This window comes from Manis javanica, chromosome 5 (genome assembly GCF_040802235.1).
Source record: "Manis javanica isolate MJ-LG chromosome 5, MJ_LKY, whole genome shotgun sequence".
Taxonomy (NCBI): domain Eukaryota; kingdom Metazoa; phylum Chordata; class Mammalia; order Pholidota; family Manidae; genus Manis; species Manis javanica.
The window spans coordinates 88076364-88091829 of record NC_133160.1 but is presented as its reverse complement, the minus strand read 5'-3'; the positions used below and the strand labels follow the sequence as shown (position 1 = coordinate 88091829).

General features: G+C 37.4%; 1 protein-coding gene across 6 annotated transcripts in view; it reads right to left on the bottom strand.

The window, feature by feature from the left end:
• The window catches only part of CENPE (centromere protein E), an 83850-nt gene extending 68668 nt beyond the window's left edge, over positions 1 to 15182 (bottom strand). For all 6 annotated transcript variants that reach the window (XM_073237226.1, XM_073237225.1, XM_017660331.3 and 3 more), the window contains exons 1-13: positions 15081 to 15182; positions 13562 to 13653; positions 11220 to 11309; positions 10987 to 11105; positions 10141 to 10260; positions 9623 to 9704; positions 9396 to 9463; positions 9257 to 9322; positions 5501 to 5552; positions 3985 to 4072; positions 3516 to 3645; positions 2382 to 2501; positions 1454 to 1612 (exon numbers count right to left, since the gene is read on the bottom strand). In XM_073237226.1, the coding sequence (XP_073093327.1) occupies positions 1454 to 1612; positions 2382 to 2501; positions 3516 to 3645; positions 3985 to 4072; positions 5501 to 5552; positions 9257 to 9322; positions 9396 to 9463; positions 9623 to 9704; positions 10141 to 10260; positions 10987 to 11105; positions 11220 to 11309; positions 13562 to 13653; positions 15081 to 15136 (1242 nt within the window). In that variant the 5' untranslated portion in view covers positions 15137 to 15182. The remainder of the gene's footprint in view (positions 1 to 1453; positions 1613 to 2381; positions 2502 to 3515; positions 3646 to 3984; positions 4073 to 5500; positions 5553 to 9256; positions 9323 to 9395; positions 9464 to 9622; positions 9705 to 10140; positions 10261 to 10986; positions 11106 to 11219; positions 11310 to 13561; positions 13654 to 15080) is intronic.
• Between the last annotated feature and the right edge of the window lie 284 nt (positions 15183 to 15466).

The following is a 15466-nucleotide window of genomic DNA, read 5'->3' as shown; positions in this document are numbered from 1 at the left end:
GCAAGATCACCCATTCCCATGACTTTATTTTGGATCTCTAGTAGTTAGTGTCCAAACTGCTATCTCCATCTCAGATCTTTCACCTGATTTTCATATATTAGCATTTTTAACTGCATGACACCTTAAACTGGCAATGTCCCAAATGAAACCCCGAGCAGCTCCACTGCCCTTCATTAAGTGTCCCTCAGCTCAGTGAACACTGCTGCCAGCGGCCAGGCAAACCTAGCAATGCTTGCAAGTCGTTCTGGATATCTCCATTTCCCCTTTTGTGCCCCTCCTACCCCACATCTAAACAAGCAGACTCCTGTGAGTCTACATGCCAAATATGTCTCCAGTTTTTTCCAATTTTTTTCCATCTCCAGAGCCACAATCTGTAGAGACCCAATCAAGTTGATCACAGAGTAGCTACACCTTTTTTTAAAATGCAATTCCAATCATGTGTATACAAGGTTTTCCTTGTCTTTAGCATAATGCAGTGTTCAAATCTTTCACTGTGGTTTAAAATGCCCCTGCCTCTTTAACATTTTTAATCCAAGGAATATACTGTATTGTTTTTTCACAACTCCAAGCTTTTGTGCATGTAGATCTCTTGCTGAAACACTTCTCTATACCTTCCCTTGGCCTATTTCCCTACTGGGCTATCTCCTACTCATCACTCAGTCAGCAAATAGTTCTTAAGTGTCTTCTGCATACTTAGTATGGTGACTTGAACATTATGTCTTAATAGCATACATTTTGAGGATTTTCTATGCAGAAAGTATACTGTTATGCACATTCTATGTATTATTTCACTTAATTCACACAACAATCCTATGAGGTGGGGGATCAAGCTATCCCACAGATAAGGACACAGTAGCAAAGTGTATTTAAGAAATTGTCCACGGTCAAGAATTAGGAAATGACAGAACCAGGATTCAAATCCTGGAACAATAAAGCTCCAGAGGCCATTCTATTAACCATGACACACCATCATACCCAAAAAATATGTGTTGGATTAAAAAAACCCGACTCTAGTGAAAATAAAAAGCATACAAACTGAAAGCCAGAATTTTGATCACTATGTTGATTTATATTTCTGATCAATTTTCCAGAGATTAATAATTCTTTCTCTTCCTTTAAATAGAAGATATTCCCACACAGACTAAGTATCTGTGGTTCCCAATCACCTAATCAATTTCATTAGAGTATCTTAAGAAGCATATTGCAAATATATTCCTTGACTATATTCTATACTTCTTGAATTAGTATCTCTTCATGTGGGAATCAGAGACCTGTATTTTTAATGAACTTCTTAGGTGTTGTTGACATATAGGCAAACACACAAACTGTTCTGGGTTTCTTGAATATATTATACCAAAGCATTAGAAATGTATAACTATAAAAGAAAATCATATAAGAATATTAATTCTATTCTCTTTATATTAAGTTTAGGCTATTATCTTTAAAATTTTACCTTTAATTCCTGTTGTGATGTGAGGGAAGAAGATGTCACCAGCATCCGTGTCAAGTTTTGAATTTTCTCAATCTGTACTTTTTGAAGCAAATCTTTTTCTTCCAAAAGTTGGGCCAACTGGTCTTTTTCCATTGCCTGGGCCCGAGTCTCTAAAGAAACCTATAGAATGTAATATTAAATTTGAACATGAACTATGAGAATTTAAATTTTATTGGTGTCCCTGCAGAACACCAATATGCAGTTACCATAATCAATGTCTTATACTTATAATGAGAATACATTTATTCTCATGTCACTATTCTATGTGCCACATAAGAGTATAGCAGTGCTGTTGAAGCAATTCTGTTAATTGTCTAAAAATACATATATGCACAGGAAGTCATAAAAGCAGACTCGAATACTACAGCAAAGGAAGAGGTATTCTCATAAGACTACCACTTGATATTTTAGCTCATTTTTAAAAAGATTAATAAAATATAAGAGGCTCATGATAGTTAAAACAGATTACAATGACAAGTAATTATGCAATCTTATTAGATTGCTACCTTAGGGTCAGACGAGGAATTCAAGACAATGTGAAAATACAGAAGGTGGTTTTAGGTAACTATACATGGTCTTACTTTTTAACCTAAGTCCCTATGTATTTGTGACAATTTTTAAAAAGTATCTCTACTAGGCCCATTTGAAAATCTCAAATTTTTCCCTTTGGAAATGAAAAAAGATCTAAAATAATTTCAAGAAACCAAATCTTTCAGTTTACAGTTAATTAAAATAACACTTCTATGAGTAGATTTCTTCTTCATTGAAAACTTTAAAATTTAGGTTGTAGAACTCAGCTACTGATGAATTAAGAGTAGCTGGGCATTTGGGCAGATCTCAATTCTAAACCTGTTCCTTTTTTTTACTGAAATACATGATTCACACATACCTCCTCTAATTGTTTTTTAAGATCCGTTATTTCTTTCCTATACCTTTTCAGGAGAGCTTCATCACTTGATACCTCATTAACATAAGGAGTATTCTTCATATATTTAGCAGTGCTGGCAAACTGGGAAAAAATACAAGTGTTAAGTGTTCAACATTAAAAAAATTGAATAATATTTAGGTTTCTTATAATGAATTCTTGAAGAAAAATCAGTATTCTTCCCAGGTAGTTTAATACTTTTGAACACAGTGAACATTCTATGTCTAACTTACCCTGGCTGCTAGTCTTCAGAGCAAAGAAATATCTCAAAGACAGGGGTCATCAAAGAACCTACACACACAGGCTTACTGGAATTCCACCTATGCCTCTAAGTCCAGTACAAATTCTCCCGCTACTCTGAAGCTTTGCCTCCAGTCAAGAGCATTGCTCCTTCCTTCAAGCTCTATCCTACTCACGAGCTGTTAATAGAAGACAATCATGTTGGAAGACAGGACTATTTTCCCTATAAAACCATAAATTCTGTGAAGTCAGGAATTCTATTTTCTATCTTTGTTTCTCTCACTGTACCTTGGGTCCAGTGCTCAGTAGCTATTTAAAAATGTTTCTTAAGAGTGTGAACATCAGAAGTAAATTTAAGTGGGTCTATGAAGGTGCCCATTAAATAACACTGAATCCTTCACTTAGTTATTACACTGACATTTCTCCTTTTAAAAAAACAAACAAACCCCAGAAAATGAAGTCCTTAGGCTGAAAGCAAGGGCAGGCACAATCAGCTAGGAGGAATTAAAGAATTTTCTTGTTAAAAACAATACACACACACATACACACACACAAACACTTTTTTGGTTACCTTCTATTTTTTGCAAGTGATACTAGTTTTCTATTTATGGAACTGATTTGATGTTTCCTTTTACAATAAATTAAGTAAAAAAGGTGAGTTATTTAAAGAAAAATATCAAGTCAGTTTCAGTAATAGTGTTGGATACAGCACGAGATGGGATGTGAATGATTGAAACAATTAAGGAATGCTATTTAGTAGACAACACATCAACTAAAAAAACTAATTTCAGGACGTCATTTTTTTCTTTTGAAAGGTGATTTCCCTCCATATTAAGCTAAGATAAAAATCAAACTCACCTGCAGAGTAGTAAGAGTTTCATCAAAAGACACTGGAGTAATTGTGCAGATAATACGGGTTTTTGCATTTCCTCCCAATGAATTCTGAAGAATTCGTGTTAATTTGCTATCTCGATAATTTATGAAACCACTTAGTGATAAATGAGTTTGGGAAGAAAAAGAGTAAGAATTTTTACATAACAAAACTGGTTGGTTTTAAATGCAGAACCTTAAATTAGCTACAATTTTAAAAATTAATTCTTTACAGGTTACATGAGAGATCAAAACTGAAAAATTTCTTAAATACAAAAGTAAATTTAGTAGGTCACAGCCATATGTTTAAGAAGCTAGGCATGCTCACAGAATCACAAAAGCTCTTGAATATATGGAAGAAATTAGTAGTTATTTGAGTGTTACTGAAAAATTACAACTTTCAACCTAATGAAAAACATAAGCATTAATAGGTAAATGTACAATGGGATAAACTTACCCAACTTGTTCATCACTAAGTTTCTTGATCACTTGTCCCAATATAAATAAGCTTCGATTTATATTACAGCCTTCTTTAAGCCGCATACCTGCATTTATTAAACAAATATGGAAACTAAAACTGACTCTTGTTATTAGGTGATGAACTTATGTATCAGTAAGTTACAAGAGATATTAGAAGTTAAAGGGTCAGATGCTAAAGTCTATGCTTTAGATTAGATCTGAGCCCATCTTTAATACCACTGGTAGAAGGAGCTCTCTCCCTACTTCTCCCACCTGTTCTATGAGCCAAGTGAATCAGAAAGTTTATCACCTGAAATAGCAAAAAAGAGAAAGATAACTAAGAGGAAGAGGAAGAGCCTGTTTTTTGAAAAAGCCCCTCTCAGTTCAAATTCATTTTTTCTAACCTCCAAAAATAGGCAACTATAGATTTACAACAAAATTAATTCCTATAATCTCACAAGCAAAAAGTTCTTATCTTTACATTGTTACCATGCTCACATGGCTCAATCAAAAAAAAAATACATGGGAAAAGCTCTCCTATTTTTTATGCTCCATTCAACCAGCTCTTGTCCTACAAGGAAACCACTTTTATTAGTTTATTCTTCTTGAGTTTTAGAAATACAAGTCCACATAAATACATGTGTGTGTGTGCATACATATTCATCTATTCCTTTTACACAAATAACATACCATACACACTATTTTGCACTTTGCTTTTTTTTCACTTGGCAATTTGTTATATATCATATCTTTTTCATTGTTTTCTGTAGCAAAGAATTCCATTGTATGGATATATCAGAATTTATTTACCCAGCACTCTGTTGAGGGATAGGTAGGTTTTCAATCTATTGCACCAAATAATTTTGAACAGCTGTTTTCATAGGTGTATTATCCAGCTACTGCTGTCATTTGGCTGCTTAACAATAAGCATTTATTTCTTGTTCACAGGTGTGAGGACTCACTGGTTCAGTGGGTACAGGTCATGCTCAGCTGAGTGTCTATGTCAGGCTACAGGAAATTAACACAAGGAGGCTTGACATCTTGTGAGTTTGAACCTTCCCACTGAAGTGTGCTTTTCCATTTGTTTAAATATTTGGTTGTGTCCTTTAGGTCTGTTTTAAAGTTTTGCTTTTGTCTTGTATAATTTTCGTTGAATTCCTTCCTAGGTATTATATTTTTTAAGTCATTAGTGAAAATGGAGTCTTTTTGTACACAAAATATTCAAATTGGTTGTTGTTTATATTATGAGTTATTCATGTCTGCATATTAATTTTGGACCCCACTGCCTTTCCTCACTGATTATGAAAATGTAGGTGGTTTCCACAGTTTTTTAATGTTGCCATAGGAGCTGAAAGTGGATAATTAGCCAGACGCAGAAGCTGCTTTTTGTACTAAAGACTTTAATCACAGAACTATCATCAATACTCTAGGGGTTTCTATGCATGGTGGCACTTTTCATTCTGTAAAAGAACAGGAAGACATTCAAACCAACGTATTCCATGAGTTTTCATTACCTTCAGCGCCAGTTTGAGCAGCTCTTTCACTGCCTGCAAGATCAACCAAATTCTGTAAGAGAGGCAGGAATAACCTTTAGGAAGGTTAACTTGAAATAATAAAAGCCAAACTACTGAGAATACATTTTTAACACATGGTTTATCTGAATAATGTGTGTGTATGCTTTTCTCTCACCCTACTGGTTAGGCCTTCCCTTTCCTGAATCAAACTCATATCTATACCTTATTCTTTCTTTGTCATGTATCTTCCATAATGTGGCAAGAATAAGTTCTCCACATCCTACACCAAATTCAAAATTGTACAGGATGGGGATCCTGTTCTTCATCACCTGGCACTGGTGCTGCTCCAGCCTTATGTCTACACATTACGTGCTCTGACCTCTGGCTGAAGTACTCACCATGCCCTCACCCTTATGTACGTCTGCGGTGCTAGCCGCCACCTTTGCCATTCTCATTTTTTAGTTAGTTCAAATGTTCCAGTCCACCCCTCTCTTTATTCAGGACAAAAGGCAAATGTTACCTTCTCAGAGTAGTTCTGCCAACTTTATCCTTTCTCTCCCACACCTTGAATGAACTGCTCTTTCAACTGTGCACCCAGAAATTTTCATATTTAAGATTATTGTGTTGAGTTAGTCATTTGTGTCTCTGAATAGACTGAGCCTGGACCCCTCTTTCATTTCATATTGCTGAAAAGAGGTGACTGCTTGTCTTGCTCCAAGCAGTGTTAGATGATTGGGATATGGCAGTGAACCAGACAAATAAGGTCCCTGCTCTCATCCAGCTTGTATTCTTCAGGGCATGGGATGAGGAGAGGATGAAGTTGGTGGAGAGAAAAAGACAACCAGATAAGAAACAGATGATGGTAGGTGTAATACAGATAATTTATGGAGTCCTAGAAGAGGGAAGAGGAAGGCACAGAGCAGGTTATTTGGGTTGGGTGGAGGGGAAGGCCTTCCATTAAGTGAGGATTTGGAATGACAGAGAAGAGACAGCCAGCCATACAAAGACTTGGGAACCATTTGCAGATAGAAAGAATGGCCAGTACACCCAGTCAGTCACAAAGCAGGAATGAGCTTGGTGTGTTCAAAAAATAAAAAGGACAGCATAGAGTTGGTAAGGTAAAGATGGGACATAACAGGATAAGAGAAGTAGTGGGGGTCACATTATATGGGGTTTTGTAAGCAAGGGTAAGAACCCTGAATTTTCAAAATAAAATGAGAAGCCATTAGAGGACTTTAAGCTAGAGAGTGACATACCGTGATTCAACTTTTGAAAAAATCAACTGTGGCCCCTGTGTGAAGAAAGGAGTAGAGAGGGGCAAGAGTGACAGCAGAAGCCCAGAAGGGAGGCGAGAGATGGCGGCAGCTTGGGCAAGGGATAGAGCAGTGGAGAGACCAAGCAGTGGAGTGGATGTACAACCAGTACTGTGCTCAGAACTTGCTAACAGCTCTATAAATATTCTCAGTGCATTGACACACAGTCAGAGATTTAAATTGTTTCTCTCCGTGGAGACTTTCAGAAATGGGCAGGTAACTACATACACCTTTACAATCCTATCTCAGATAATTCTTTCTCTAAAATACATTGGTAACACTAGAAATCTGCATAACAGACTGAAGAGAGGAAGACCAGCACCAAGGAAGTGTTGGGGAATGTTCTCGAAGAGAAGCAGCCCCCAGTGGACCTGGGAGCTGGACCCCGGCAACCAGAGGCTCCTCACCCTACCCCCTATCCTTAGAATGTGGGTTCTGCCTGCTTTCCCCACTCCCAGAGACTGCCTCAAGGATATAACCTGGAGGTAGTGATGTGGTTTTGAGACCATCTGGACTGTATAGGTGACTGAACCCAGTAAGGGCTTCTATAAAACTTAGAATTTGGTAGGTGGGTGAGATCTACTTGTCCTATGGCTGCCCAAGACAAGCCTCACATGTAAGTTCCCTTGCTTATGAAACCTGCACCGACCAACCTGGAGTGGCCTGCCTCCTTCTTTGCCCTCTCCCTGCCCTCCATGTATGGAATAGGTTTCAGAGTACATCTGGAAGTTCCTAAGTTAAAGACCAATAGGAGGCCAGGTCCACAATGATACAGTACTTTAAGAGAGATGAGACCCTACAGGAGCCTGACAGTCTTGAGAATGCTGAAAGGCAGGGTCACTAACAAATGGCGATGACCAGACAAAAGGGAAGGCGGATGATGGTGAGTGAGACTGACTGGGGTTCAGCTCCAGTGAACAGGACGACACTGGTACTACTGGAATAAAGGAATGCTCACTATGACAGGAAGAAACCAATTCGACTTTAAACATACTGAAGTTTGAGATAGCAGAGGGACATAGAATTATAATACTCTTAGGAAAACATAAATCACAACTGAGAGATTTTAGATAAATACTTGGCCATCAACACAGAAATAACAGAATGTCTGAGGGCAAGCATGGGAGGTAAGGCCACAGAACTCTCCTGTGTTTTTGTTAAAAGTGTAGGAGAAAAGATGCCACAGAAGGAATAGAGAAGGAATAGAGCTAAGAGAACCTAGATATTTTTATCTCCAATGAGCCAGAAAATGACTTCTTTGGAAAGACATCTTTCTAAGAAGATATTGAGAGTTAAGTGGGAAGGCTGGAGGGTTGGACCAGATGGTATCTATGGTCCCTAGATGATAAAGCATTGAAGAATGAGAAAAGTCACCACCTAATGGGTCACTGAATATGTCAAGAGTATTAAGAGAAACATTAAAATTGTAGGGAACTATAGCAGGTTTGGAACACAAACGGAAATTAAGTTTTGTGTTTTTGTTGTTAAAGCAAGACTGGTCTTGCTAAGTTCATCATTTAGCAAGAATGAACTAAGATAAATTTCATTCTTGTACAGTAGAAAAACTGAAGCGAGCTAGAATTAGATACTTAGTTAAGACTCTTGTTTTTCAAAATCTAAGTGAATTCACTTATTAGAGATTTAATACATTTTTCCTTGCAGTTTTCAAATCAAATAGAGTAATCTTAAGTCATATCCCACATAAAGCTAAGAATTTAGGCCCTGAAGACAGAGAATAAATTAACAATAGTAAGCAATAGGAAGGAAGCATGAAAAAAAGAGACAGAAATTATACAGTGCAGTGAGAAGAAAATGGAAGCTTTACTTATGTGGAAAAAAGGAATGTTTGCATAATACTTATGTTCACTTATTCAACCAATAGGTACTGAATACTAAGTAAGTACAATGTATTAGGGCTATAACCAGGAATGAGGTAGCACTCTTCCCTTCAAGGGATTTACAATCTAAAACAATGTGTTTATAATATAAAATATATGTTCTTATTGTACTTAAGAATGAACTTGAATATGATTTTTTTAACCATCTCACCTAGGTTTTTATTGACCTCACAAGTCTCAATTCTATTGTCTGAGACTAAGGAAAAAAAAAACCCAAAGTCAAGATTACTTTAACTCTTAAACGTGTATGGAAACTTCCCTCCTCTACCCCTTCCCCAAACCCCCCACAAAAAACTGTCATTCATTACTGGTTAGGAAAAGCCTCAAATCTAAAGTTTAGGAGCTGGCAGCCAGAACAGAACAGGAATCTTCCTACATTTCAGCTAGTAATCTCATGCTACTAACAAGACTAGTTAAGCTACCAATTTTAGATGCTTTTGCCTATTTAGTTCACTTAACGGTTCTTTCAAAACCAAATATTCAGCAGCCAAATTAAATTTTGCTTTGGCTCACATGGTACATTATCACAGTTCATCAATACTCACCAAATGGGACACCTTGACAGATCCTTCACAATTAGAAGGTTCACCTTTCTCTCTACTTTCCAAAATCTGGACAAAAAAGGCAACTTGTTGAAAAATTAGTGCATTCTTAATTGGAAAAAACAAATAGAGAATTACCTACCATCCTAAAAATGGTATGAGAACGACTGCTTCTTTGATTCATTTTTGTAATTCCATAATGTCTGTTCTCTGTAAAAAAAAAGTCAATTTTAGCTGTATACAGTAAAATCCAAACAAAAACATTCTTTCATTTTAGCTTAAAAGTGCAAAGTGTGATTTGAAGCCTAAATACATTCAACTGAATGTTTTTTTATGAGCGTTTTAAAGAAATACAGTATACAGTCTTACTTTCTCCCTTTGTGATCCACTTCAAAACCATTTCGGATGTATAAACAACTTCTTCTGTGAGATCAGCCACATACACATTCCTCTGAAACAAGTTTAATTATGGGAAGGATAGAGAATTAGAAGTCACCTTAAGTTTGAATCTCAAAAAGAAGGTGCAAACTATTACAGAATATTCATTTGTGAAAGTTATAAGTGGAAAATGGAGACTATTATTCTATATGAAAATAGCAAGTAACCTATGTATGATATTTACAATTTAATTCTTATACCAAAGCACATCAAATTCTAACTGATGCCCTCATCTTGCTCTTTTTAGGCACTTACACCAAAACGTTACAACTGTCAATACTTAAAAACTTCACGTCACTTAAAAGATGATCTCTACAAGCACTCAAGAAAATAAAAACAAACCATAGAAATAGGAGACACTTTAAAAATACAGAAATTAAAGGTAAATGTTTAATAATAACCTCAGTAAGTCAGTCTAGTTTTAGAGACACCTCAACTCTGTTACTCACATTGAAGTCTTCCCGAATTATTAAAGGCTTCATTTTTTGAGTGTCACAGAGTAAGTCTGTAATGGTTTCATTGTATATTTCCATGTAAGACACACGTAAGAGAAATTCCCTATCAGGAAACTAGAAGGAAAAATATACATAAAAACATTAGAGATTATCCAATTATGAAAACCTAATACTGAATGTTATATATGAACATTAAATATTAAAATATCTCTTGAAAATTTATCTTTCTAAAATGAACAAAAAACAAAAAAAAACCCTATTATTCTATATTGACAAAAATAAACACAGTAAAATAAAAGCATTGTTTCTGAAACAATTAAAAGTATAGTATCATGGAATTAGGAGAGCACCCAGTCCAACTCTGAGCTCAAAATCAAACTCTACCAACAGATGTTCAAATAAGAACATTAAAAATCATTATAATAATGATGGAAAAACTAATTTAAAACCAACTTTTAACTAGTTAGGTTGCTATTCTGGACCTCTGTTTCTTTTTTTAACCTACATCTACTTTTTAACTTCTCCTTATTAATCACTGACAGATGAGTAAAGACAACAAGAAGCTAATCATTCTGATAAGATTTTCCTGTTCCTTATTGCCCACTTTTGGTGAGCAATTGCTAATTTCAGGATTCAAGGGAAAGAATGAAAGAGCTTTAAGCTCTACAAAGTAAGCTTGTGGAAAAAGTGAATCTATGCTATGCCTTTCTTCTTTCCCCATGGGTGATGAAGAGATAACTGTACATCTGCATCCTTTGATCATAGAAGAGAACACAAAGATTGCTATCCTATGATTACAACTTTTACCTGTATGTACTAGAAATTTAATAAGTAATTCACCTTCTTAATTTTCTGGAAAATGTCATGAATTGCTCTGGGTATAACTCCCAAATAATCTTCTGAACCCATCATAGTGTATGTTTTTCCTGAAGCAGTCTGCCCATAGGCAAAAATAGTACCTGCAAAAACAAAACATACCCCCAGAGATTAAAAATTAATACACAGTTTGTAAAACTATCAATATTTGTTAAACAGACACCAAAGACTGAAAGGCTTCTGGAATGAATACAAACCATTGTAGCCTTGTATGGCAGAATCTATGATTGGTACTGCTATTTCTTCATACACATTTTTAGTAGTTTCATTACTATGAAAGACACGATCTGAAAAAAACAAAACACACAAATTAAGTTAAACCAAACAAATCAACTGTGTTTTCATTCCTAATTAGTAGTTGCCCAAAGAAAAATTATCAGGATATGGTATGATAAAATATTTAAGATAGTATTTTCAACTTATTTGTCTTCTAAAGACACACTTCTCTATAAGGTAAAATGTGTTGGTCCTGACATAGAAAAAATACAAGTCAACTATGCTATGTGCTCTCAAGAGGCAGTAGAGCGTAGTGGCCAAATACGGGGGTCTGGAATCAGGCTGCTTGCAAATCCTGGTTCTGCCACTTACAAGCTCTGGGACTTTGGGCAAGATGGTAATGTCTTTGGGCCTCAGTTCTCTATCTTCCTCATAGAATCATTGGGAGCATATGGTTAACACTTAGGAAATGTGAACTATTACTATTTGTGAAATTTTATTTTTATAACATATCTAGCAAGAAGGCCTAGCTCAAGATAAATCAAGAAATTGTAGACATTCGAAGAAAAGTACTGAACACAGCTGAGTGTTACTGTGAATGACCAGTTTGCTTGGCTGTTAAAAGGCTGGGTTTAAGGAGGCACTTGCACTGAGGAATTCCCTAGTCTAGGATATGGTTCTCTGCTTCTGTTAGCACCTTAAAAATGGACAACACTGTCAGGGGTGGTCTCACATTAAAAAAGCTCACAAGAAATGGATTTGTTTATCAGGAGGGAACTACACAGACCTACAATGAGAAGGTCAGTGATAACATTGCTTGTACCGCAACCACACGTCTGTCCTGTCCACAGTACTATGCGAAAACTAAAGTGCCATCTGAAGGCTGTTTAGGAGGCATTTCAGAGCAAGGAGAGATGGCAGGATGATTTAAATCCTAATGCCATCTGCTTCAGACAGGTGAATGAGCCCCAATCCTCTATGGGCTTTTATGGTTACTGAGAACCTATAGCACTTGAGACTGAAAGCTTGTGTATTCCTTAGTCTTAGTTTTATAATCTTGGCAAAGACTGTTTTACCTTTTTAAAAATTAATACAATCAAATTGTCCTTTATCAGGAATCATCTTCCTACTGATAACACCTACCACACAGCCTTATTAGGAGGATTAGAAGAGTTAATATATATGAGGCACTTAGAACAGTGTCTGGCACATTGTCAGCACTACACACATGTTAAATCAATACCTTACTTTATAGCACTTTGCTTATTGCACTTCACAGATACTGTGTTTCTTACAAATAAGGTTTGTGGTAACCCTGTGTTAAGCAGGTCTACTGGTGCCATTTTTCCAGTAGCATTTGTTCACTTTGTATCTCTGTCACATTTTGGTAATTCTGACAATATTTAAAACTTTTTTAACATTATTATATTTGTTATCATGATCTGTCATCAGTAATTATGATTCACTAAAAGCTCAGATGATGGTTAGCATTTTTTAGCAATAAAGTTTTATTAAATTAAGGTAAATACATGTTTTTCTTAGACATAATGCTATTGCACACTCTATAGACCACAGTACAGCATAAACAACTTTCATATGTACTGGGAAACTAAAAAATTCATTTGACTTGTTTAATTGTGATATTTGCTTTATTGCAAGAGTCTGGAATTGAATCTGCCAGTATCTCCAAGGTATGCCTATATATACAAATCAGCCAGCCAGCCTTTAGGACCTTCAAGCCCTTTTGTCAGAGCTAGCTATCGCTCAGCCTGCAGTTCCCAGTATAAATGGTACCATTTCAGACATCCAGATTAGTCAGAAGCCCTGCTATCATCCCACAAAGCTTATGTCATCCTAAGTGTAATTACTTGTTTAAAGCCTTTCTACCCACCATATGACTAGTTTCACAAAAGCTGGGTTAGGTCTCTGCTGTATTAGAGCCGACAATGTAGGAATATCTTCACTATATATTCTTTAAAGAGTTTTCTTGAAAATAATTGTAGAAACAATATACTAAACTGAAAGATCTTAAAGATGACATTAAGCAGCATATTTTGGGCTTATGGAGTTTTAGGCCCTAAATACACTAATGAATAAGACAAAAAATGCTTATTTTAGTGATGACACTATGATTATAACCATATAAATATCAATTTATAATCTTACTTAGCCTAGATGATGGATGAACAACTTTTTAGTTTCCACTGAAGCAGTTAACAGAAGGCTTGATCTTTAATGACAAATACAGTATTAGTGATGAGGCTTTTGTACTCTTAATAGGAAAGGGATAACAGGTTAACATTTGATATGATTTTAAGCTTACCAAAATTGAAGGATTTACTCCCATCAACTTGATAAATAGCATTATTGTCAGTTTTCCAGTAAGCTTGAGTATCTTCTCCAAGAGCTTCTTCTCTAAAGGAATAAAAACACTGCATTTTATTATAACTGGTCATAGAAGTCATGTTATGTGAAAGATAATTTAAAAGATTTCATCTTGTAAAGAATATTTTAAAAGATGGTAATGATTTCTATCACATATAAGAAAAATGCGACCACCTTTGAGGGGTCAACACCTTCAAAAGGGGCTTCAGTGACTTGCCTTCTCAGGGAGTTTCCTTGCAAGCTCTTCACTCCCACCCTTCTACCTAGTCTTGAAAAGATACATTCAAAATGCAACTCTGAGTATGTCCCTCTTGCTTACAACCTTTAAAAACCATCTCGAGTCCTTAATATACCGCGACAGACCTGGATCGTGTTTATTTTTCTCTTTAGCCTTATTTTCTCCTGAATTCCTATATACCCCAAACTCCGTTATGTTATCAACTACCTGAAGGCCCCTCCCTAGATAACAGATTAAACCCTTCTGTCTGGAATACTCTGACTTACCTTTCCATTAAGTAGCTTAAAAGTGTCAGGAGTTTCCGGACAGCAGCCCTGCCCCTCCCCAAAACTGTCATCTCATTGAAGGGCTAATGACTCCTCTAAACAAACATTCCCTACCTGCCTAATCACAACACTTGCCAGGATGTATCGATGTATCGTAATGGTTTCTTTAAGCAGCTGTCTTCTTGTGCATTAATGAGTGCCTTAAAAAAGTAAATTTCTCATCTTGATATTTACTAAACCCCTAGTACTATTTAACAAATGCTTCTCAAACACAAAATATGTTAGCATCCTGGGGCCAGGACTGGAGACTAGACTTCATTTCTTTCCCTTCCTGCTTTGACTGTACAGCATTTATCCCTCCCGTATCGCCACTTAACATTCTATAGTTTTTATTTAGCTTACTCCCCTCCCAGAATGTTAAAGTTCACAGGTGAAAGATGGTAGTGTTCATTTAGAACAGTACACTGTAGTAGAAAAAAAATATATTGATAAATGTTATTCAACATTCTGAAATCTGAATTCGGCCATTTATAAAAAATCTTTGGTGTCGACTGAATACAATGCAACAAAACAGAGTAGTCCTTGCTCCCAAGGAGTATTAAGAGTAGAGAGACTTCAGTGTGAAACGACCAAGCGTGGGAAGTGCCAGTAAAGCTCTCCGGACCCGACTTCTCTAGGGAGTGGTTGGGGTGGGGTGCGGTGGGGAGGGGCGGTAGGCGCAGCTGGGGAAGGCAGCGCGGCGCAGCAGCTTCGCCCTGAACGCCGTGGGTCTGCGTTACAGACTTAGGAGAACCCCGCAGCTGGAAAGTATCTGCTAGGCCCTGCGATCCTTCCGCGTCCCTGTACAGCGAGGAACCGCGGCACGAAGCGGGCAAGAGGCCGCGTTCCTCGCAGCGGAGCGAGGCTGCAGCGCGACGGCTGCAGGGACCTGGGTGTGCGTCTAGCCCACCTACCTGCTGTTGAGCGGCCGGACCCGCACACACACCGCCACGGCCCTTTCCTCGGCCATCCTGCACGGCCGGAGCCCAGGGAACGGGCGAAGACTCCGCGGCGCCGCTTCCGAAGGCACTGGCCGCCCCGCCTTTAAGTTTAAAATTTCTCAAAGGCCGCGTCTGATTGAGCCACCGCCTCATGACGTCATGGGTCGTTCCACTTCCGTCGCGGCGCGGGGGTCGCGAGGCGGGCGGCGCGTCCACCAATGAAGGTGGAGGGGAGGTTTAAAGGGGAGAATTGGGTAGGATGTCGCGAAGAGGATCAGGGAAGCGCGCGGCCAGCGGCCCCCCGGGTGGTAATGAGACAGGGATCATGGATGTACTCAGAGTAGGGTAAGAGCCTCCGG